Consider the following 26,418-nt stretch of genomic DNA (forward strand, 5'->3'; position numbering starts at 1 on the left):
AAATAACATGTTGAATGGCATAAATACATTTTGTTGTTCTACTTCCTAGAAGGCTTCCCTCTTTTATATTTAAACTACTTTAATTGTCGTACAATTTCTTTAAACATAACAGTTTCGAAATATGGTAGGTGTTTTATGGAAATTTTTACAAAAATGCACTACTTCAAAGAAATAAGCTTGCTTGGTTCGTAAAATGTCCTTCAATAATTAATTCATCCCGAATAGTTTTAATGAGGTGGAATGAGAAAAAAACGCAGTATTATAGGTTAGTTCATACTGACCTTTAATTGCACATAAATATAGAATGAGAATCACATTTGTTACACTTATTTATTAAAACTAAGAGGTGACATATTTACAAAAAGGGAGGGAAGAGGTCCTGGTATCACAGTTTGTCTCAATGGTATCCGTGTCCATGAGGCGCCCATCCAGCGTGGGAGTGCGCGGCGTGCGCCACGGCGGCGAGGTGTGCTCCCTTGGTGGCGGCGACGTCATGGGTGTCGGCGAGGTAGCCTGAGGGTAGGACCACGGGCTTGGCGATGGGTCCGTGGTAGGGAGCGCCACCATAGCCAGCACCATATCCTGCACCAGCGTATCCTGCACCAGCGTATCCTGCACCACCATATCCTGCACCAGCGTATCCTGCACCAGCACCGAGGGCTCCAGCTCCATAACCTCCAGCGTACGATCCGTCGTAGTCACCACCGTACCCAGCGGCGTGGCTGGCTGCCTTTGCCTTGGCTAGGGCCACAAAGTGAGCTCCCTTGGCAGCTGCTACCTCATGGGTGTCGGCGATGTGTCCATCAGGGAGAACAACAGGGGTGGCGAGAGGTCCGTGGTACTTAGGTCCGTCGTAGGCGCCATGTCCAGCCGCTCCAGCGTAGCCTGCTCCAGCGTAGCCAGCGCCTGCGTATCCTGCACCACCGTATCCAGCACCATGTCCAGCGCCTGCGTATCCAGCGCCTGCGTATCCAGCTCCTGCGTCGCCATGGTAGCTTCCGTCGTCGTATCCCCCGGCGTATCCTGTGGTAGCGGCCGCCTTAGCTACAGCTGACAGATGTGCGTGTTTTGCAGCTGCAACTTCGTGTGTGTCGGCTATGTGACCATCGGGAAGCACCACTGGCACTGCAAGTGGTCCATGGTACTTGGGACCGTCGTATCCAGCTCCGTATCCAGCACCATAGCCAGCACCGTATCCAGCTCCATAGACAGCTCCGGACCAGCCAGCTCCGCCGTGACCGGCACTACCGTAGTGAGCTCCACTAGGCTTCGTCAGCCCTCCTTGGGCGAACAAGGCGACTGTGGCCACACAAACTACCTGCAACATATTTTGGAATTTAAAAAGTGTACCGAATAGATGCAGCCAATATGCATAATATTTCTTTTAAATCATGAGATGTGGATATTTGCTTCTGAACTAGTTACGATAATAATTTAGTTACTTTCAGACATCCAGTTCAACTACAATCTATTTCTTTCAACCTAGGTTTCCAAATATCGCCAAGATAATTTCAGGCACGGTGGCACGAGTACAAACCAATATGAAATGGAGTCAGTCCATTGGACATCGTTGTGTCCCACAAAAATAACTATGTAAACTACATTTTTGTCTACTACGTCCCTAACTCTATTTAAACGTAAATCTAGTTTTGGGATGAACCCCACGAAAAAAACTAATACCCCTGCCGCAGCAAACCTGCAGGCTAACCGAATTTCCATTTGTTTAACTGGAATTCCATTAAATATTCCCATATAAATTGATCAATTTGTTCCTATTTCAATATATAAAGTTAATTTTAATTAGTACTTAAGTTTGTTGTTACAGATAAGATAATAAGGTAAGTCTTTTTATTGACATGTAGATGGATCAGTATGATATAAATATTTGAATAAAATATGTTACTAAACTATCTAACTACTAAAATTTATTGTTAAACCATCCATGAAAATAGCATAAGAATTTTAACTTTCAGTTTTTTTTCCCCCCGTAGCCGTTAGGCATACAACATCGCTTTAACATACTAAATTATTATTTTTTACGGTCTACCAAATAATATGGAAAGAAAATTAAAAAAATGTTATGTTTTTAAGTCAATAACTTTAAACCCTCAATTTGTGCCTCATAACTCCCCCCCCCCCCATACAGCCCTGTTACAATAGTCAGATCATCCTGGTTAGAGAATCCGTCCAAATAAATTCATGTTAACACGTTTGTACCGAATCCCATCATAATATTTATATACATTTGAACGGATAGTGTTTTGGTCTCCTAAAGACATCAATACGAAAAAGTAAATCGGTCCCGGGTCTAGGCCTTACTATGAGACCTACAGCACTAGCTTATTTCTTATATGGGTAATTATTTAAAGCTGAAAAATACCGACTTTATGTAGGTATTTTTGTCAAACATTTAAATTTCATAGATATTCATAGTCTAATAATGCACAAAGAGATGTGTATTTATCATTGTAAATTACAATAACATAAATACAAATAAATCTTAATAACAATTAGGTTTTATATTCATTAATGGGAACTGCATAGTTTATTGAAATATGTGGATTAACTTACACTGATTTACTACTGAACTCACAATAACTGAATAAATTGTACAATTTATATCTTCGACCCTATCTGTTATGGGAAAAGCTGCTCTAGCCATACAACGCAGTTATTAATTAGCCACATAAAATATGCTTTAAATATGTAAAATATTTTTTTTATAATGTTTTTTTAGCAATGGAATCATAGGATTATAATGTTATAGATTGACACAATTTTTGAGCAAGATTGGTCTATCTGTACAGTGTAGGAATTTGGTCCTCGAGGTCCCGGATTGACATCACACCAATCACAACATGTATTTAACCTAAATGATAATTTCGTGGCCCTCTGTCCCTAGCTTTAAGTAACGTATAAATCCGTTCTGGGAAAGAGCCTCTCGTCCTATGATGTAAAGGTGTGACGTGAAACAAAATAAAAAATAGTAGACATATTTGTATTCCCATTGTAACCCAAGTGTGTTACATCAACCTAATATATTTTGATGTAATACAAAATAAAAGGAAACCGGAAGGTGTATCGCAAATAAAAAAGTATGAAAAGTAAATGCGTATGAATAAATACATAACTGTCTAGTAGCTTGAAGTTAGCAATCCTACATTGTAAGTGTGGTTTCCCCATCTCCAGTGAGACCGCCTGGGGGGTCTGGGATACTGCATCTCCTCCGCCCACAATCATTACTGAGATTAAGTAATTACAGCTAAGTAAATGGCCCGAAACGTGGTTCAGCTAAACACACAGTCGCACTCACTGCTTATTACTTCTCCCTACACAAGTAATTGACAAACGTTGCCAATTTACACTTAATCTGTGTACAAGGGATTACAGTCAAAGTATTGTAGGACTTTTATTATATTTTATGCATGTAAGATTTGGTAACGGATGTTCAGTTGATAAATTCTTTTGAGAAAAGTCTCAACTTAGCAAGTATTTTTTACGATTTTGCGTTTCAACTCCTATTGTACTAAGCTAGATATGACGATATTGATTCAAGGTTGTCAAGATTGGAAAGATAATTCTAGTAACATATATACTGTTTGATTATACAAATGCATGTAAAACCCATGAGAATTCTAGCTTTAAAAATGAAATTGACGATCTAAAAACAATTCCAAGGTCACATCTTACAGCTCCATCCCCTCGCCCCTCTGAAAGGTTTGATTTACTGTTAGTATCCCTGTTTACGACTTCCAGTCCATCAGCTGGTTTACACCTATTGGCACCTTGGACTCGAGTGGCCGTTACGCAAATAGCTACTATAAGTACTATAAAACATGAATTCAACTCAAAGAATTTGTTCGTACACTTTTCCTTACTGTACTAACTAGTTGTTTTGCACCCTCACAATAAAAAAAAATATTTACACAGATTGAGTTGATAAATGTTAGCTTTGACTCAGTAGCAATTCCATAAAATCCAATCCCAACTATGGATATGTATTATATAAAGTAATAAGATCAACAATAATGTTATTTGCTAGCATTTGAGCAATGTCCTATTTACTTATCTTTGAGCTATTACGTCAGATTCATTATTGCATTAGTTACAGTTTATTAAAGATTTAATAATAAACTTCGTTGATTTGGAAAGTGTGTTAAAACTCAAAAAGCTTTCTGAAGTTGGGCTTTAAAAAATCTCAATGCTTCCCTTTTAAGCATTTAGTACACTAGTACTAATATCGGCTAATGTACTGAATGTTAATGTAGTTAATGTAATGTATTGAAGTAAACTCTAAATTTCCGGGATAAATTTGTTGTTCAACATATTGCAATTACGTTTCTTGTTTGTAGTATAAATTGTTAGTTTTACTTACAATGATTGCAAACAATAACAAGTGTGGTAAGTTTGGATAAAAAGGTTTGTCCAATCCAATGTGTTTTTTATTATATCGTAGGATTTCAGGGCGTTGTAAAAAACTACGAAAGACAATTGCGGAGTTAAAATGTTTTTCGTATGTCATCTACTTGCTAACTTTAATGATGCCCAACTATGTTTGTTTATGTCAACTTAGCTTGATTGATCGGGCAGCTAGCATTAATGTAAAAGGTCGTATTTAGATAACTCACGAAGGGAAAACACAATGTGAAAATAAAATGATACAGTTAAAAATTAATAGATTTTCCGATTATAAACCGGTGCACGCAATTAATCGTAAATAAGTTCTCTACGAGAATTATTTACTAAAGCTGGGTTTTCCTAGACGCGGAGTCGGCCAGCGGAGAGCGGACAACGGAGAGCGGAATTGAAATTAACATGGCATTCCGCTCCGCTGCTAGGAAAACAGTAACATTAAATTACCTAAGACCAGCTGAGTCCGCTCTCCGCGTTCCTCTCTCCGCTAGCCGACTACGCGCCTAGGAAAACCCGGCTTAAGAGAATATTCTTATTCGGAAAACTAGAGTACTAAGGTTGTCAAAAGTTATCCTAGACTTAAAAAGTATGAAATAAAATGTGATTCTGCAAACATAGATTTGCAGGGTTGAACTCTATTTTTGTAAAAAGAATTAGGTACTTTTTAGTTTCACTATTTCCCGTTTGTTGTTGTTAACTAAAGCTTTATAAAAAACGCCGCATTCGTTACACCATCCTGCACTATCAAGGCTTCGACAGTTTTTAGGCAACGTACATTTATGTCGGATATTAGTTTTGGTTTTACCAAATACTATAAATATATTATTACAGTATATAATTGTGGGAAGTTGTTCACTTAAAACCTCTGTTCAATACTACTGTTCTGAAATCGTTACTTTATCATTATATTGTATCCATATAGTAACAACACAATTAAAAAACTATCAAAAAGTGCAAAAGTTTCAAACAAATCAGTGCTAGGCATTTTTAATTCCCGCATAGTCTTTCATTAAATAGTTTGATCAAACGAGGATTAAAATAACTCGAAATTAAGCCATGAAGGTTGGTAAAGTGGATCCAAAGTTGTTGAGTGGTTGAATGCATTCACCATCAATCACACATACGAAAAGGCTTATAGTCGTCGGTAAAGCTGTGCATAAGGATTAAGTTACTCGCGGATTGTTGTACTGTCACATGAAACGGACGCAAACAAGTTATTGGTTTGGAAGAAAATGTTCTATGAAAATCCGATTCCATGAAAACACACTGACAGGCCCGAACAGGGAATAATGATCTGACCTAAGGGCTAACGTATCCAAGAAGAGCACGCCACGGCACAACCTAACCTACTGAGGAGATAAGGTGCCTAGGGTAAGAAGGGCAATGGGCACACAGGGGTTGAGGTATAGGACATAAAAGGTAGGTCACACAAGGTAGGACAGTAGATCACACAGGGTAGGTCACTTAGCTCAGTACTCACCACTGTGTACATCCTGGGTGTCGTGGGAGACTGTGCAGAGTCTTCCTAGGTTTGGAGTATAAATACAGAACGCCAAGGACGGTGCGGCGTTCATCCCCCCTAACCTGGAGAAAGAGGTAACGGCCCCGCCACAACGGCACACGACAGTTTCCTAGAGAAACAATATTGTGGTACAATTAGAGCATTCTTGTGTTGCAATCCTCCCACGTGGAAGGTGGACCTTCCCCTACTCCGAGCCCGCGGGTCCTGGCAGTGAATGGATCGAGGCTGCCGTCGACGCCATTTAGGCACTGGCCATTGTCAAACTCTGCAGGAAGGACATCACGGTGTTGATGACAGGGGAGTTACGATTTGACGAGACATTTTACCTTGGTTCAAAGATTACACCATCCAAAAACGAAGGATTTTATGAGGCAATCGCTTTTTACAATCTGCTTGTCACTGATTGAAAACAATGACTAAATCAATGGCCGGCACAGTATTGTGTTCAAACCCACTTTGTAGTGTTAGACGTAATTGTTTTGAATTATCTTTGTGAAATTTTTTTTGTTAAACTTTTAAAATATACATAGAATATAAATGCGCTAACATATAAACTTGTATGGTACTAGGGGACCATAGCAACAATTAATTGATGCTTTTTAGTTATTTCAAAGTGAAATTAAATACACTATTTTTACACATTTAGTCATGGTCTTCCACTAACAAGATACATGTCAACACTGCATTACCATTCTAACCTAAAAACAGAACACCAAAATCAATTAACACACAGATACGCAACGTTCAGGCCTACATCAGCTGGTATATTCAAAACAGCTTTTAGAATCACTGTAGCAGTACTTCCATTGGAAAATGACTGAATCTTTGACGGCCTGTGTGGCGGAGCTGGGGTAATTTTTGACACTTCTGGTATTTTCCCACCGTCCTTAGACCTTAAGCTTTTAAATAAATCCTCAACAGAAATGCTACCTTTTTCCTAACTCGAGATTTTTCGTGGGGACCGATTCGCTTACGGAATTATGGATACCAATGACTATCGATAGGGCTACTAAAAAGAAGACATTCCATCTATATGGACCAGCTGTCAAAATTGTTCTATTAAAACAATGCGGTTGAAGGGGCCAGTCACAGAGTACGCTAGTAAAACATTTAAACTTCTACCTATTATTGTTGTTAAGTCAGTTTACCTTAAATAAAAGAGGTGAATCAATTTAACTGCGTCCATTTTGATGACAAAACTGGCAACAACTGTAATATGGAGATTATATTATATGTAATATGTTATCATTAGTCAAAGATTGCCGTATACCCATCACAAAAGAAATATTGGACCAAAAATACTTAATGTTTTGCGTATCTATATTTCCATTGCCGATTCATAATCGTTCTAACAGGCCCCTGGCCTCAAGCTTACAAAGTACTAAGGCCATTTTTGTGAAGTTAGTATTATTTAGTCTCCAAGGCAACAAATCATTCACTGCAATGCTAGTGTACACTTAGCTTTTATGTTTAAACTAGCTGTACCCGCGGGCTTTGCCCCGCTTAACTTCATAAGTATTCGCATGGCTCAATCACGTCCTGGTTGAAGTTCGTTCGCTACGCTCACTCACCTTCAGGTTGAAAATCGTTCGCTGCGCTCACTTGTTTTCAGGTTAGCTCGTTCGCTACGCTTACTCGCCTACAGGTTGATGTTCGTTCGCTACGCTCACTCACCTTTTGGTTGCAAATTAGCTGTTGTCATAAATTTTAAAAAGTCACCCCTTTTATTGTTTATAAAACTTTGATAAAGGTTTTTACGTTTTAATATTTAACATTGGTGAATTTAAACGTTGTTGAGTGCACAGGTGAGATGCGATTGGGGTTTAATACATTTGGACTTATTAAAAAGTATAATAGTTTTCTGTGCTGCACTCTGTAGAAACACCGTGGCACTATTTCAAATCATGACTAATGCTTATACAGAATGTTGTGATTATTCAAACCTACAAAACAGTGAAAGTAAACATCTGCTTTTAAATCTATATTTATTTGTAAACATTGTAGATCAAAAAGTCTGACATTGGCCCACTTAAAACCCTATGGGGCAGAGCCCTTTTGACGGATCTGCACCAAACTTCACTCGAACCATCCTTGAAAGATGCTTAATAATGCCTGAAAGTTTCATTACAATCTGTCGAGCGGTTTCGGAGTCCATAACGTATATACATACATACATAGTTCCTCTTTTATAGATATAGATGCTTTATACGTAGCACTTAACTATACAACTGCATTAAAGAGATGAAATACAATAATTTGTAAAACTAAATAGTAGTAGGTTTCACCATTCTTGGGTGATGCCACTAATGTATAAAAATAAGTTAAATTCAAAAATATTTGGTACCTAATAATAAAGATGTTAGTAGCAGCTTTTTTAAAATATTTATGTTTATTCCCTATTGTGGTATATTTAAAGAAATCCAAACTTGCAATATCATCAAACTAGTCACTCCCACCCAAGATGCATGGAGTAAAAGTACTTTACTCCATACATCTTGACTCCCACCCAGCCCATGTGTTACAAAACATCGTTCGTCAAAGGTTGATTTCTGCAGACTGTGTGAAAAACAAGGGCCGGGAGAAAGAAATGTTATCCGTGTAGTTTAATTACAATATGCCTAGATAGTGTTTAGCTTACACTCATATAACTGTTTCCAATGAATCCTTCAGGCAAAGTCCGATAAATATCATCCTACTAAAATCTTTTGCTAAGGTCATTCGGTTATCTACTCTCGGTGCTTTATAAAAAGCAGCTTTATAAACATGATTTTTTTGTCTCAATATTAATCTATAAAATACCTATTACCATAACAAAATAAAAAGCATGAATTAAATTCGTAATTTTCAATATATAATTAATAGAGTCAAAACCAGGCAACATAATTGTTTTGATTTATAAACAACAAATGTAACACATGTACTGTAAGACCGATATTTTTTCAAAGATTTTAGAAGTATTTCTGGAAAATTTAAACATGTACGGTTTGTGTAGTTACATAAAGAAGCAATGGCCTTGTATATTGTAAATAAAACATATTGTCTACCAAATAAACATGTTGGCAAAACAGTAATTAGCTGAATCCTAGGGGAATAGTTGACGATCATATCAGTAGTATCAAAACAGTTTGATTAGTGAACCACGAGGGAAAAGCAAGCTTACAGCTTTTCCCGAGAGGTAAATCATTGGACAACACCGTAAAATAATCGTTAGGTTTTTAAACATTATAACAATATTTTATTAAGTTTTTAATGCACATGTGTAAATGCATCACATGAAATATTGTATACAATTTTCGACTCTTCTTTACATTAATATTCTCCTCTACTTTAATAAACAAGATATTTTTGATAGTAGAATTACACAATTGCTCTATTCGGCCTCTATTCGAGTATTTTCGACATCACATTTGTTTGTTCACTTTCCAAAACCAACAATCAACGACGATCATATCCATGCCGCCTCGCACGACGCGGAAGTGCTCGTGTGTGAGGAGGGACTTTGCTAGTCGTGAGTGACGCCGCCGCCGCTGGTCAGATGCCCTTTGGACATTCGACCGAAGGACGCTGAAATGGCAATCTCAATCAGACCTGGCGGGCTGGGTGACGGATGAACGGTAAGTATCATCTGTGCGAGGTCGTCCGGCCAATCACGCTGCCGGAGCCGCCGCGGGATATAGAGTACTTCGGGTAATGAAGGATAATCATGTCGATAATTAAAGCAGATCCTTGACAATCCCTTATGCAACTGGATGATGGAAGGGAGCGGAGACCGTACATCAGGGATGAGTAATCGCCTCATGAGGAAAACATAAACACGCGTCGTCGAGTACGTGTTAAGTAGCCTAGTTTGTGTAATGGTGTTTACCATAGTCGCCGGAGCGTGGTGGTTACAGTAATGGGGATGTTGGCTCACCGATGAGATGGCTGATGAGAGATGAGCTTGCATAGACCTACATTGGAGCAAGGTGTGCTTCTGCGGTACTAACGTATGTGCTCGGGAGTTTACAAACAATGAAGTTCAAACACTATGTATGGAAGGATAGATTCTGTAAATATTAGTTAATTGTGATTGCAAGATTCAATTTTGTCTGTGTTAGTAATTTGAATTAAATGTGAAAGTTTGTGTGTTTGTTTTTTTGTTTGTTTGTTTAAAGTTCAATCACGCATTAACTACTGGATGGATTGGGCTGAAATTTGGCATGATGGTAGCTGACGTTCCCGATTAACATATAGGCATATTCGTATCTCAAAAATCCTTTCGGGCTCTGCCCCAGTGGCTCTGTAGTTTCTCATGTTAACCTTATGAGTATTCATATTTAAAGGGAATACAATTATTTAGTCAGCTGTTTCAACTAAAAAAGTTGGTTCTATGATATGCAAAATCATTAAAGGTTTTAAGATTTACCAACAGGGTGCAGCACTATATTTTTTTGCATTTATGAAAACATTCAATTTTAACTAATCAGCAACAACAAACTGTCATATGCAATGAGAACTGTCAAAGTAGGATTTTTTACAGTTTTTTTTACAGTGTTTTTAATTTTATGAATAATTTTTGATATTTTGTGAATTTTTAATAATTTATTTTTTTCTATTGTTTAGATGAAGTGGTGGAATATTATGGCTATGGTAGATGTGATTTTACTACAGTATATCGCAAATTTAAAGAAGCTAATTTTATCAAAATGTGTCCTCCCCCATTACAAGTTTAAAGCTTGAGTTGAGTATAACTGCTATAAACATGTTTTTACTTATATGCCACCCCGTACGAAGGACGGGTACTCTGCTAGTACTTTATAAATAACCAGTTACGATGAATGCGCCTTTTCATAACATTTCTACAGTATATTTAATTGAGCTGACATTACAAAATAGGAAAGTGCATGGTATTTCCTCTCTTAATCTATCACTATTTTAATGAGCGTATATCTATTCTACAAAACAGTTATGATGGTTACTTGATACTTGATACTTGTGTCCTTAATCCTTGACCGACAATGTCAGATAGACTGCGTCATAGGCAAATTAACATACTATTTACAAACCATTTAAAAACTAATATTTACAAACTTCTTGCAGAAATACGGTAAGGCAAAAAAGGTTCTAAGGTTGGTTTTAAGGTTGGAACCTGACCCAGATCTTTGTCCAAAGGGATGTTTTAATGGAATGGTCGTCCAAAACAAAGGAACACAAGGCGTTTAAACAGCTCCACGCTGATTTTGATTAAACTTCTACTTGCCCAATGATGCATGCAACACTATCACAATATCGAATTACTAACTTCAAATGATTTTCATGTATAAGTCATGAAATTATTCAAAACCAGATATTCGGTGATGTAGGCCTAGGTTCTTCAGGAAGTAGCTTGAAGCCGCAGCATTTACTCAGTTTGCCCAGGGGAGTCGTGGTAGTAGTCGTGTCGTGGATTGTGCTGTGTTGCACCAGGTAGTCATTGACCCTGCACTATCAGCTGATTACCGTGCAGTTAGTTATCAGAGCACAGCGCGCGTTTCATAACCTTATCCTGCCTCCCGCCTCCCGCCCCTAGATTTGAATATCGCGATACACTAATGAAGATCAAGACGTTCGTAGCCCCCGGGCTTGCACCACGTAGTTAGCCAACTCTTCACACTCGACTGACAAAGAATTTGTTACTTTAAGCCACGCCACGTGTGTAGCCCTTCCATTAATTATAATGTCTCTTATCTGGTGGACGGCGGGTTATAGTGTCTGCGTGCCGGAGTTGCAGAGTGAGGCAACCCTCATAGTCAGTATCTGAGCGGCAATCTCGCGGTCTGTCGGTGAAGCGTAGCCACACTCGTGACTGAGGTTGTGGCATTTTCGACCTTCGCACCAAAATAAAACAATTTAAAATTATTAATAAATACAAATATATCCATACAAAATAACAAATTAATAATCAATAGCTAACCGTAATGTAACTTACTTGTTACCAAATTGCCTATGATACTTCTTAATAATCGAATAAAACAATATAAATCCCAAGTTAGCGTTGCTTCATTGGGGGCATAGAGGCAACGAAGGGACGCTCGTAAAAATGAATCGTCCACTGAATTATGAATTTTTTAGTTTACAATCCACAGTTTCATGGCTAATCAAAGTATCCCTCTAATTCACCATATACATGGGACCTGCATACCATTTACTGCCTGTGTAGGATCGCAGAGTAGGCGCTTGGTTTGGCCCATGAATGTATTAATTTACTCTCACATCTTGCTAAGGGAGATTATTTATCTCATCTGAAAATTAAAATCAGCACTTCAACAAATAAATCTATGAACTCGTGCTGCTCCATAACATGAAAATATAGCTTTTTGTGGTCTAATACCTGTGAAATTTAAAATATTTAACAAAGCGATGATAAAGTTAGCTGATCTGTAGTTTTAACCCAGGAATCTATATATTTAATTGGAAACTGTTCTTTTTCTCCAGTACCCTGTAATTAAATTTGAGAGCGGCTGGCTGGAGAAACTTGGTAAGAGTGTCTAAAGAAAGGTCCTAATCGGTAGATGAGCCATCAAAAGAGAAACAAGGTAAATTCAAAAGGGTCTCTGCCACAGTGGCCTTTAATATTTGGCTAAGAGATTTGTTTACATTATGACCATATAATTATTTTACACTATTCTGTTACTGTAATATTTAAATTGTATTTCAAAGTTCATTTACTATAAAGATTTGCCGAATCTGTCAAAATGAAATGTTTACATTATTTTTGTGATTATAAATTGATTTTCCATTGCTTGGTAAGTGTTATAACAGTTTGAACTAAATGATGATTTTATGATACGATTTAAATTTGTTTTTTCAAAAGGCTATGCTTTAAAGTGTGTCATACTTGAAGGGATGCTATTATATTGAGATTACATTAAATTCCATCGGTTCTCAATCCAGAAAAACAACGTTGGTGGACCTGTTTTTTTTTTGGAAACCATAATTTATTACAGTCGAAAAGCGACGAAAATAGTACATAAGTAAAGTAGTAAGTAGATTTGAAAGTGATTATTACCTATAAAAGGAAGGTTCATTGAATTGTAAATATAAATTTATTTTTATATCCTTGGAAGCTAACATAACTGTTTCAGAACTAGCATTTTTACAGCGAACAAAGCAAGATTGCTGTTGATGAATGAAAAAACAAATACAAATGTGCGAACGACTAAATCAAGAGAGGGTCGGTCAAGGTTTTGAGGTAAAGGATCATTCCAAAACCCACGAATCACACTCTTCAACAAACCAATAGCCAAAAACCAATGGCTCGTTAAGTTATAGAAATTGACTGTTAGGTTGTATAACTATTGTTTTACGCTTTATCATTCGAGTAGAACCAAGGCGGAACAATACCTTTTTACGGGTTATTTCACTAGATTTCAGTATCCTACAAATTCATCCATATTTCTCAAGAGAATAATAGACTACATGGAAGTTCAGATATAAAACTATTAACTTATAACAATTCTATATTTAGAGGATGATTATTGGATGCAACTGGAGAGGACTACAGAAAGATTCCAAGGATAAAAAGAAGGTAACTCTGGATCTACTCGTAACCCCGATGTTGGTCTTGAGTTTCTCCAAACTCTTCTGGGACTTCACACCGGCGAGAGCTTACAACCAAAAGATAAGTAAATTATGTGTTTCTTTCACTTATAAATTATTTTTAAATCTCAACATGATTTCACGCAGTCTACATATTGGATAACTGACATCTGAGCATACCTAGATCTTGCTTCGTAGAAAAAAATGTTCATTCGTCAGTTATTTAGATAGCTCTAATACTTTTTACTCTGGTCGCTAGCAATTTGAACGGTGCAGCTTCTAAGAAAAAATATGCAGCTACAAATCAGGAAGTTGAGCATTTCTCATTGACCAGGTATCCAGCAACGAGATCTTCAGGATAGGGACCTTGATAGTTTCATTTGGGAACACTACTTGTATATATATGCAACATGTCTTACGTTGCTTGTAAGTGTACACAGTACTAAAATGGTACTAATAATTGTATGGTTTTCCAGACCATATCACCAAGAGGAGATCAACAAATTCAATCGGATTAAGTCGAACAAATCCCAGGGACTCTGTGAACGGAGACACTGAATCATCTCGAAGAATGTGATGAAAATATGGTCTACCGCAGATGACAAGCAGCTAGCATGCACACATCAGGTGAGTATCTACGGTCTGCTCGTCTGGACTTGGTAGCATTGCTTGGCTGCGATCTCCGTTCTTCACTACTGGCATGAGGAACTAGGGCTTCCACTGAAACTAACAACCCGTAAAGAAGTTCCTGAAATACGCTACACGAGAAACTACATATACCTACACACTTACACACCGAGAGGCACAACCTTCAGTGTATGAGTTCGCAAACATTGTATCTAATAAATCATGTAAGAAACATACTCATATTATTTACGTTTTTGGAGCTAAAGTCCTTAAGTACTAAATCAGAACCTTATTTTTATCTTAAATAATAAATTAGTAGTATTTTGGAAATTAAAATAAGGGAATTTCTTTATTTGGTTTTATACATAATATTATACAATAAATTGGTTGGACCAATAACACAAGTAGACTTCTCATCCCATTGTAAATTTTGAAGCTCGTTTTTCGTGTCTAGTTCATGTCCGGTGACACTGATCGCTGGTGTTGAAGAAATTTTGTTTCTATGATTTTAGTACAGGATGATGGCTGACGTGGTAAGAAAAGGAAACAAAATTGCAGAGTGTAAAAGTAAGCCCCATTCGAAGTAAGAATGTTAGAGCTTTATGTATAATCATATTTTTATCAAATACAAAAAAAATATATATTAAAGCTGCCTCCCACTGATAAAAATTATGTATTGTTTATGGCAAAAAATGATGATTCAACGATACGATCCAAATACGATCTGAAAGATTTCCTTAAAGCAGCTGGAACCAGTTATCAGTAATATTGACTCGCTCCTCCAGATTGGTTGATACAGACCAATTATATCAACTGTTTTTCCTATAATGTTGAAAGAGGCTTTAACATGAACAAAACTCATGAACAAGAAACTAATTGTAAGACTCCTCAAAACCTTTTGGTGACCTGTTGCTAATGAAAGGACAGGAAATATTGTATTAAACGAATTAATCAACCACGTTTTGTAAGATACTCAATCGTCATAATTATGTTTACCCTCTATATTGTAATAAGATTTTAATGACTTCACTCTATTAGTCTAGTAAAATTATGATTTGACCTGGGCAAAATTGCTTTATAAGCCATTGAAGTGGTATTCGACTCAACAAATGTTACTTTACAACATATCCAAAATCCGACAAAATCCGACCATGGGAAAGTGTCTAAAAGTAAACTTTAAAATGGCGGCTATTTTTCTTAAGAGCCATTTATTTTAAAACAACAATAGTCAGATAAATATGGGATATGGCCTTAAAAGAATGCAAGAAAACATTGTACGGTTTTATTTGGTATAGTGTTAGGTGCGCAGAGTGACGTACTAAAAGTTGCCAAAAATCGGTCTACAGGAAACCCCCTCTAATGACGATTAAAAATGGCAGTTATCCCCAACATTGGACACATTAAAAAATATATCACATGCATTTTCATGCATATTTTTTAGATATTCACTCATTTGTTATTTTGTTATTTATTATTTGAGATTACCACCGATATTTATTGTGTGGCTAGTCCTTTAATATGATAGGAAACACATTTTGGCCGCCATCTTGGATCTGCCATATTGGTTCCGCCATATTGGATATAAATATATATTTTTAAACGTAATGATAGTGTTGTGACACATCATTATAAATTAGATTTTCACGCTGATTTCAATGCTAAAATCAGTTTTAAAATTTATTTTTTCGTTTTGAAGATATATTCAAACGAAAATTCTCCCTTATCCATTTCTTATGGACGTTACGTAGTTTGAACATTTTTTAAGATAATTTTTCTTATATCTCAAGTTTTTACTAACGCTTGCAGTTTGTTCTAGCCTTAAAATATTCGGTGGTAATAGTGTTTTCATTTGATCTATTGATCATTAAAATCGGACGTGTTATAGACGAGCTACAAACCCTAATACAATATTAAATTTAACTTTTAAAAAAATATTTTTTATTAAAAGATGTATATCTTGGGTTGCTAATATGTCACCAAGTTCTTTCTTGTCTCAAATTACTCAGTGGATGTTTAGCCTTAATTTTATGTATCACTTAATAAAATCCGACAAATTTAAAATGAGTCATGAATCTTTATTTAACAGTAAATTATTTATTTTAAGAAAATTGTCTTTAGTTTATGGCATTCATCCCCAATTCTAATAACTCCCAATAAGTAATCCATAGCTAAAACAAAAGTCAATAATGTTACTATGTATTTAAGACCGTAAAGATTTTTGGAAGTTATTTAGAATTGGGGATATATGTCTGAAACTAAAGACAAATTTTGAAAAACAAATAATCTACTGTTAAATAAAGATTCGTGACTCAATTAAAATTCATCAGATTTTAATAAAATTTTAATAAAATTAAAGCCAAAGATTCACTGAGTAATTTGAGACCAGAATGAACTTGGTGACATATTAACAACCCGAGATATACAACTTTAAATAAAAATGTATATCTAAAAAGTTAAATTTAATATTTTTTATAGGGTTCGTAGCTCGTTTCTGAATCATCCGATTTTAATGATCAATAGCTCAAATGTAAACCCTTTCATCATAGAATATTTTAAGGCTAGAACAAACTGCAAGCGTTAGTAAAATCTGGAGATATAAGAAAAATTATCTAAAAAAATGTTCAAATTACGAAACGTCCATAAGAAATGTATGGGGGTACGACTTTTTGTTTTGTAGTCTTTTTGCATTGCCTATTTTGATATGTTTGATGTTTCATACTATAGTATTCATGTTTACTGTTTCATATAATAGTTATTTTTCACATATTTGTTCAAACGTCTGCGAATAATGTCCTTCTTGGTGCAAAAACTCGTACTGCTGTACAGTATCTGAAATACCGCCAACCCTAGAGTGATTATTGAAACTGGTCCATTCTTCTTTTATAACCCATTGCGCAACTGTGGATGTAAACATAATGGCCTGTTTTGTTCTGCTTTATGAGGGGAGTACCAGATAAATGAATGTAAGAACATTGAAACGAAATGATAACAGTTATTTAAATGAATAGTTTTTCCAAGAAAACCTATTAAATTTAGTTCTTTTTAAGTAACTATGGAAACTAAAATGTACATACAAATATGCCCTTGTCATTTTAATAAAGTCTATTCTTGTAAATATTTGATATTTCAACATCCAATCTGATATTTCATTTATGTATATGTGCTTTCCGTCATCCCATACCGCCAAAAGTCCTAAAACAAATATCACAAAAATATGAAATTTTGCCGCCATTTTGAATTTGATTTTTTAGTAATTTCCCATGGTCGGATTTTGTCGGATTTTGGATATGTTATAAAGCATTATTTTCTGTGTTGAATACCACTTCAATCACTTGTAAAGCAATTTTGCCCAGGTTTAAGGGTAATTTGTCGTATTTTTCCTGGACTATATCCATCGCAGCTTTATTTTCGTGAAACCTGGAGATTGAAGAGTAACTGTTGATTTCGTCGGGTTTCACCTAACTTTATTATTGCATTTGTTTACTCTAGTAAAACATTTTATTATTTCCATAGCGTGTGACTTATTATAAGTCCATTAACATGTTGCGATCTTCAAAGAATGCTATGGTATCTCCCTCAAGTAATATATTACAGTTTGATTGGGAAAAACCTGCGTTAACAGCAGACAATTTGTTTGATCTAGATATAACTAAGTCGACCTCTACGTTAAGGTTATGGATTCCAGCTGCTCAGCTGATTTATTGCTGCTAAGTACAAGGCTTGATCAGCTGTTTTACTACCCAACAGTAATTGTTGCTCCACTACAGCTGTTTAAGACCTCCCTTCCGGGTATTTATGAACGTATTTACATCGATAATGTGTTATGATCTATTGAAATTCCATGTAAAATCGGATAAGTACAGTTTATTTTACCCTTCAACACGTTTTCAGTGTAAGTGCTCAATAAATAAAATAGAAATATGGATTTGCAAAATGTTGGCGTTTTGGCAAAAATTACTGCTATCTGTTACCTTTTGATTCCTGTTTAGTTTAAGACTTATGTGAACAAAATAAATACTGCATTTTCAACCTTAAAAACTTCATTGATTACATGTATACGTATTAGAGAGTAAAATAAAAAAAAACTACGAATGATTTAGCTACGAATTAACTACAAATTAGCTAGAATATTGCTGGTAAGTGTTAACATCGAATGTGTTTGAACTAGTTTGAATGAATGGATTTAAGTCAGACACTACCTATTAAGAGCGAATGAATCTAAAAGCCTTCCTAAGTTTGATTGGATATCCGATCAAATATTTTTGTACTAAGACGCCAGGCCCCAGCCCGGAATTTTTTTCAAATTACTTTAGGCTAGACCTAGGGGTTGGATCATTATCACTTAGATGAAATCCATTGGCAGTTTGGCGGAATTTGAACCCGGGACCTCAGGGTCCCGCGCTCTAACCACTAGACCAGCTCGCTCTTCAGATATTAGATCAAAATACTCATACAAGAGATACTAATGCTGGATTATAATATATTAAATACATTCCTATTTCTTATAGCCTCAGAGTGTAAAATATGTCAAGGCAGTTCTTCCTTAGATACCACACGAATTTGAAGGTTCTTAATTCACAACAGGATCAGCCATTAAAGCTAAGTAAATATAGTGTATATAATAAGCAATGTTAAACCATCTAAACAAACTTCAGAATCATAGTATGGTGTTTTGTTTTTGTTACGAATAGCTAAACAGTTCTTTGCGTCGGATACTAGACCGATAATTTAACGCTTTTTAAAGTGGCACATAACCATAGCATCTATTACATACGATTGATTATGACATTTTACATTTTCTCTAATCAATGACTTTGAACATATTTTTTTTATTTTGCTCCAACCAACTCTTTGAAAGTGTAAAATTAAAACCAATCGTAAATTATACACAAAGAAAATGTAAATATAATAGTTTCCTCCTTGTATACATAGAAACAAAATCAATTGATAAGCTTAAAATGTTAACTTTTAAAACCCACAGTGTAGATATTAGGTCAATATCCAAACGGGAATAAGACAGAAATTGTTCCAGGCAAATGCACTGAGGAGTTTTCTAAACTTTTACCGACATATTTTTGACATACGTACATACACAACAACAATTGTTGTTTGCACATACAGTATTTAATATGTAAGTTAAATACTATTCAGAGTAAAGCTAATAAAAAAAAAAAAAATACTCATAAACCTATTTTAAGGGAGAGTACAAATGGTGTGTCCAGTTTAATGACATTAAAATATTTTCTATAATGATAGTATTAGTTTTTTCCTTCAGACGTCATTCATAAATCTTAATAATATGAGTAAGAGCAAAATCTTGATAACCAAGACGACTATACCACTTATATTTCTTATAAGGTTTCAGTAAGAGGTGCATTATTATATATAGAAAAAAATTTAAAAAGTATAGTAATATTAGCCTTAATACCTTTAAGCATACCTGATTATGTGGTGCTTGCAATTAAATTTAGTCTCACAAAAACTTTTCTAGTTTTTTAATAAATATCAAAGTAAAACAGCTGCCTTTCATAGAAAAAAGGAAGTAAAAGTTTCTTTTATCATTGTAACAACAGTATTACTTAATCATAATGTTATTGTATTAGAGTATAGGTATTATCAAATTTTAGTTATTTAAATATTAATTTAATCTATAGTAATATAATTGCAATATATTACAATTACAATTTAAAAATTGAATTTTATTTTCAAGCAATTAAATTTAGAAGGTACAATTAAAAGGCACTCAGCATGGATTGTTTGTAGAAATATTAATTATTCTCAATCAATTCACAACATATTTCTCTTAGTGAAAGTTCACTTCTAACTTACCCTTCTATATTTTAAGGTGCTTTGTAGCGATCGATGGTGAATCTATAAAACTGCCTTCTATAATCACACTGTTTCAGATCACTAACATACTGTACTTAAGTAGAATTTCCTAACAAAAGAATGTAGGCTTATATTTTATAATATAACTGCCAGATTTTGACGAATCCATTTTATGATTTAAACCTTGTATCTACGCACATACAGGGTGGTAATAAAGTCCGAAGACAGTTAAATAAAAAGATAATAATGTATATAGAGCTACAATACTTGGTACAAAGTTACAAGGCATAAAACTTCATTTTAACACATATTCTGTGATCCAATAACTCTTCAGGGGGACGGCCCACAATGAGTTGGAAGAAAATCTTAAATATAAGCATAGGTCAATATGCACATCAAATGAAAGGTGTTTTTTTAGTAGAATACAATGTTGCAAACCGCACTTCAAAAGGTTGATCCTGCGCAAAATGGCAGCCGTTCAAAGATTTCTTGAATTTGCCATTTTGAATCGTTGAACGACTGCCATTTTTTACTCAGGCGTTCTTTTGAGCTTGAGTTTACGGCATAGTAATCTAATAGTGAAGACATTTAATTTGATGTGCATATCGACCTATGCTTACGTTAACAATTTTCTTCCGATTCCTAGGGCTGTGCCCCCTGAGGAGTAAGCGTATAATAGCAATGCAAATTAAATGAATCTTTGAACAACTGTCATTCTTGGCTCGGTTGTCCGTTTGAGTTCAAATTTGTGGCATTATATTATGCTGGTAAAGACCTTTAATTTGATGTACATATCAACCTATGCTTCTATAAAAAATTTCCTTCTGACTCCTTGAATCCTTGACGTCCCCATGATACGACAGAAAATTTATAGTTCTAAAAAAGTAGATTTTTAGGTGTGGTGCTGATGTACCAAATCTTATTGATTTATCTGTTGCCGTTTAGAAAACATTCAACTGTCTTCGGACCTTATTACCACCCTGTATAAACAGAATCGGCAGCGTCTCGTATGATGTAAAACAATGGTTTTTTTTTAGGGGAGGGAAAATGCTTTTACGCACACAGGTAGCCAGCCTGTAGTGTGAGACTCCTGAAATTATCAGACTACTCACTAAAAAACCCCCTCTAATCTGTTGGACACAGACCTGGAATTGTTTGTCACATTACTTCGTCAGGCCAACATGTGACCTAAGCCCTCAGGGCTCACACCGTTTCTGGCATTTATGTACTTTATTACCTACACCACATCCCGGTCAAGGTATGTCTTCTTCTTGGTGCGGGGAATACCCTGGATGTAAAGTGACACACAGGTCCAATTGTCCTCACCCTCCGTCATCATCGGTATGACCGTGTCCACCGATGCTTGAGACCAACATTAATCCCTCAAGTATTCTTGCCTCGTAGCAAAAAACGGACAGAACATCTAGTATTAATAACAATCATAGAGAGTACATATTGTACTACACTAACAGTTTTCAACCTAATCACAGTTTTATTCAGCCTAAAATAGGTTGATAGTATTGTTGTAATAAAAACCAATCATTTTTTTCTGTCAGAGTAGAGGAAAATTGAAAAATACCACATCAACTCATATAGTAGACAGTAGGCTACTTATAAGTTTTAACTCCAAAATACTGATTTAGTAGTTAAATTAAAATTAAAGATATGTATATAACTGTATACGTATATTACACGTACTTAGTTCGACATGTATTTGAGTTTCTTTATATTGTATTGTAAATAAAGTATTTGAAGTTTTCCTATTACAACAGTTTTATGATTGGATACAGTGTGGAAAGAGTCGGTTTGTATGAGTTTATTGACGTAAACAAATGTTTACAATGTGTCAGTAAGATGAGTATGCCAGCAGTATTTTGTGCCAGCATGTCAGGGATTACAAAAAGGTTAGCTTTAAAAAGGAGCTAGACGCTTTATTTTTGGAAACAAGAATACAAGTGTAAAGGTAAAATTCTATATTTGTTACTTTTACTATGCTTTATTCCTATCACATAGTGGACCGTTTGTAAATGTTGACGTAATTTTAGTCACATATCGTATACAATTGATGAATCTGTCATTATTTGAGATTGTAAATAGTTTCAATCTGCATGTTGCTTTTAATAAAAGCGGTTATACTATTTTTTTTTCAATCTGTTATTATTTCTATTTTACCTTCAATATTTGGTTATAAGTGTGCTAAATATAGCATAAAAAGTACAGTTAGTAGGCTACGATTTATATACTGTTATTTAATCAATGAAAACCGTTATTGTTAATAGTTAGTCTAACAATACATTTTATTCCCCTAATAACTAGATGTCCTGTAAATAAGTACAAACAATTTTGGTATATGTTTAATGGTTCAAACAAAATAAAAATCAATGAAACCATTTTCCCAAAAATATATATCAGCTGAAAAATCGCAATTTTACACTATTTTTAACTGTATTCAATTCTTTTTATCTTGTTGTAAAATCCTAGTACATTTTAAATGATAAATAAAAATGCCATTATATTATTTCAAAACTAAATGATTTTTGCAATTATTTTTTAAAATAATCTATTGCTAGACTTCTATAAACTGTCTCCTGATTAAGATGGAGACAAAATCTCCAAAATCTTTTTTAATGGTATCAAATATGTACATTTTGAACACATGAAATAAAATTGGTGGATATTTTTTATCAAAGATTTTTTTTCGCACGTGATCTTGGTTTATGTTTTCTTTTGACCCATATTACAAACTCATATTATTTTTCTTACTTAGTTACACCATACAACATGAATAATCATTTTCTATAAGGTGTCTTGATTTGATACAATAATATAAAATAAAGAAAGACATTTAATACAAGATATCTCATAAAAATAGAGAATATTTTCCCAGTAGATAAAAGGATTGAATTATTATCACGATTTTCTTATGAAATAGCTATTTATTTACACAAAGCGTATCACAGATTGTAATAGTATAATAAGTGTATTTGAAATCTACACAAAAAAGTACGAGGCTATAAATAAATCAAATAGGTCATTATAACATAATTAAAGCAATAAAATATTTACAAAGTCTTTACGTGATCCTCGTATACCTTAATACTTAACATGTTTTATACAAGGGCAACTGCTTGTGTGGATACAAAGCCTACTGTATACTAGTCGGAGACTACTGACTAAGCGATGACTGATGTTCGGTTGGTTTATCTGTATCGTTGCTGAGGTAGTGACTTCTGTGCAGCATCCAGCAGCTGCTGCAGGTGAGAGATCTTAGCTGCAGCAACCTCCGCTGTGTCAGCAATGTGACCAGAGGGCAGCACCACAGGCACTACAGGAGGTCCCCGGTACGCTGCCTTCTGGTGAGCCGCGGGCTGGTACACCTGGTTGTACCTACACATGTGGAATGTTAGAGGATTGTGATACGCATCTGTGGCTGCGGTTACTTAGTATACAAGGATGTTTGTGTGCTCTTCTACTATCTTAGTGGCATGATGGTTTTATAATAGCAAAAGGATGTGTATGTATATTTAGTTGCCGAGTTTATAGCTTACATTAGTTATACAGGTATTGCCTAATATTCTGTTTTTCTATAGCTCATTAGAAGATAATCTAGATACCACAATTCTTTTGGTAAACTAATTCTGTTTATTTTGAAATTGCAAACAATTCATATTACAGTTAGAACAATGAATTTCGAGGCCCGAGTTAGCTGTAGATAGGCTTAAGTAGGCCTATTTGTAATAAATCTAATCACACACTTAATGTTATTATCGATTTCTAATATTCAAAGCAAGTTTCAGCGTGGTTGTGTTTGAAACTGTAAAAAATTATTATTTTTTTATTGCAAGCGTTACTTTGGGTGATATTTTCGAAGCACATTTACCACTAGACAAAAGATCAAATTACAATATATTTATTATGATATGGTTTAATTCAATTCTATTGAATTTTTAGTGTAAATTAACTTAATTATTTCATATAAAAGTCTTGGATCGAAAGACATTCTTAACGGAGCAAAGATCTCAACTAACTATAGTACTAGCTAGCCTTTTTTATAGGGATTGTTGGGAGGTAAAATCAACGTTATTATTACTTTGACATCTCGTGGCCTACCTTTGGTCCTGCTCCTCGTACTGACCACCGTCATCCTCATCGTTGTACGTGTAGGAGGCCGCAGGAGCCGCCGCGGTGTAGCCGTATTTGTTAGCCCCGGCTCGCTCCTGGGCCCTCGCCGCTGCCGCCTGGGCTGCAGCGTACAGCTGGAAGTGGTGTTCCTTAGCAGCCTCCACGTCAGCTGTCTCGGCGATGTAGCCGTTGGGCAGCACGACGGGGACCACGGGAGGCCCCTGGTAGCGGGGCTGCTGCTGCTGGTAGACTGGAGATGGCGTATAGCCGCTGGTAGTAGCTACAGGTCCGGTGTAGCGGTGCTGGGGGACGTTGTAGTTCTGCTGACGAGCTACTGGAGCTGGGGCTGGGGTGTAAAGTGGCTTCTGAACTGCTGCTGTGTACCTAGACAACAACATTTTAAAACTCAACTTTGAACCGTGCATAGATATGTGAATTTTGAACACATCTCAATTGTTCAATATCTCAACTACTTATATAAATTACTACTGCATAATATCACATGTAAGCTTACATTTGTCTCCCTTCCCAGTATTCTTTATTGGAAAATATTAGGCTACATTGATTTAAATAATGTTTAAGTTTATTTCCACAAATGCCTTTTGGGATATGTTTAGGACAACAGAGGATGAACAATAACTATCAATATTTTTACCTTTTTGGTAGCCTAAGGTGTCTAAAATTTTTATCTCCTGCGAGACGCGTTTCGCATTAATTACAATGCATCTTCACTCGCTGTCACAGGTCTCAACATTGCCCACAGAAGTGGTTGTCACAATTTACAAAACATATTAACGTTTCGTGTTAATATGTTTTGTAAATTGTGACAACCACTTCTGTGGGCAATGTTGAGACCTGTGACAGCGACTGAAGATGCATTGTAATTAATACGAAACGCGTCTCGCAGGAGATAAAAATTTTGGACACCTTAGGCTACCAAAAAGGTAAAAATATTGATAATAAATAGGTTTCTAGGCTAATATCTACAAGAACAATAATTATCAAAAGTTAGAAGGAAAAAGTAGTTTTATTAATAACACCAAAACTAAGAATCAGCTTCATAAACATTTCAAACAGTACTTAGTTTTAAATCCTGAATTTTCATTCCAGGACCTTAAATGATTACACCCTCTGAAACCAAACGATAAGGAAAGAGGTATGAATTAAATGAATTCGATAACCTTACCTGGGCTGCACATCCTGGGTGTAGGAGGGCTGGTACTTGGTGTCCTTAACTTGAGTAGCGGCGTTGGCAAAAGCGTTAAAATGCAACTCCTTTGCTCGGGCAACTTCCTCTGTATCTGCAATGAACCCTCCGGGCAGGATGACAGGTACGACGGGCGGCCCCTGGTAGCTGGGGGCGGCACTACGGTAAGCGGCGGGGGCGGCGGCATGTTGACGATGGGTTGGCACCCCTGTGTACTGCGGTGCAGCCAGTGCCGCGGCACATGTCGTTGACAGTATTACTATGATCTGTAAAATAACATCACTGAGTCAGAGTGGTAGGCTAGCTTTGAATTCAACGCAAACTTATGTTTATCTTTTTTGATTATCATCCCTAATTTTATTTTACTGCCTGCAGTTTCTTCGCCAATAGTCCTTTACGGTTAAGATGCATTCTTAAATAATCCTAATTTTATATCCCTAGTAATGACTACGTAAAATTAATTTACTAAAAATACTTAAACATAAGCGTTAATATTTCATGCAAATGTGCAAGAGCCTACACTAAAACCCGAAGGATCGTATATATTATAACTTTTAGCTTTTAGTTCTTTATAAATCGAAAATGTATACCCTTGTATTAAATTCAGTATATAATATTTGTAGTAATATTTAACATATTTTACATATTATAGTAGTAATGTTCTATAATACTAATAATGTTTAAAATAAATATAATCTGAAACCAAATTAACAAATACTGTTACAGCGACCAATTAAGGTGAAACGAAACCTAGCGCAGAAACCATTCCCAGAGTTTGGTAACGCCATAATTAGTTGGTAGCTAATGAATGGTTAGAAACAACAATGTTGATGACGTAATGATATCAGGTGATCTTACCCAGTTCATCCCGCTTCAGCTGTTGTGCACTGTACTGTCTCTGGTAGGGCTCCCAGCTGATTATATACCAGCTGATGCTCCTCCTCCTACGCACCGCCTTGCAACATCGCCGTTCACCGTATCGTGCATGTGATTGTCCACTCGGACTGTGCACTGGTATTTGACTTGGATACCCATAAACATTCCTTTCTAACCGTTTACTCTGGCAATAAAGACTTTGGTAATTAGCTAGATAGTTCATAAAACAACTGAATTCTGTTTATGACTTTTAAGGACATATCGT

The 26,418-nt window shown here is 35.6% G+C and overlaps 2 protein-coding genes across 2 annotated transcripts; both read right to left on the reverse strand.

Annotated features, from left to right (window-relative positions):
- Positions 1 to 259: 259 nt before the first annotated feature.
- On the reverse strand, positions 260 to 5,921 carry LOC128982513 (fibroin heavy chain-like). Its single transcript, XM_054401477.1, has 2 exons — positions 5,894 to 5,921; positions 260 to 1,318 (listed from the first exon to the last, which is right to left on the reverse strand). Exons 1-2 carry the CDS (start codon positions 5,903 to 5,905, stop codon positions 398 to 400), a joined length of 933 nt encoding a protein of 310 aa, XP_054257452.1. The 5' UTR covers positions 5,906 to 5,921; the 3' UTR covers positions 260 to 397.
- A 17,036-nt stretch (positions 5,922 to 22,957) lies between these two features.
- LOC128982979 (uncharacterized) lies at positions 22,958 to 26,165 on the reverse strand. Its single transcript, XM_054402103.1, has 4 exons — positions 26,136 to 26,165; positions 25,257 to 25,543; positions 24,059 to 24,454; positions 22,958 to 23,335 (listed from the first exon to the last, which is right to left on the reverse strand). The coding sequence occupies exons 1-4, from the start codon at positions 26,142 to 26,144 to the stop codon at positions 23,149 to 23,151; spliced, it is 879 nt and encodes a 292-aa protein (XP_054258078.1). The 5' UTR covers positions 26,145 to 26,165; the 3' UTR covers positions 22,958 to 23,148.
- Between the last annotated feature and the right edge of the window lie 253 nt (positions 26,166 to 26,418).

The sequence above is a fragment of the Macrosteles quadrilineatus genome, unplaced genomic scaffold (assembly GCF_028750875.1).
Source record: "Macrosteles quadrilineatus isolate MER2022 unplaced genomic scaffold, UCM_ALF_1.0 Scaffold_1__1_contigs__length_201487025, whole genome shotgun sequence".
Taxonomy (NCBI): domain Eukaryota; kingdom Metazoa; phylum Arthropoda; class Insecta; order Hemiptera; family Cicadellidae; genus Macrosteles; species Macrosteles quadrilineatus.

What these genes read in the sequence shown, in the direction of transcription:
- LOC128982979 (XM_054402103.1), bottom strand. An exon ending in ACCCAGGATGTGCAGCCCAG is followed by an intron (nt 24,455 to 25,256) that starts GTAAGGTTATCG and finishes GTTGTTGTCTAG; the next exon opens with GTACACAGCAGCAGTTCAGA. An exon ending in TACGAGGAGCAGGACCAAAG is followed by an intron (nt 23,336 to 24,058) that starts GTAGGCCACGAG and finishes CCACATGTGTAG; the next exon opens with GTACAACCAGGTGTACCAGC.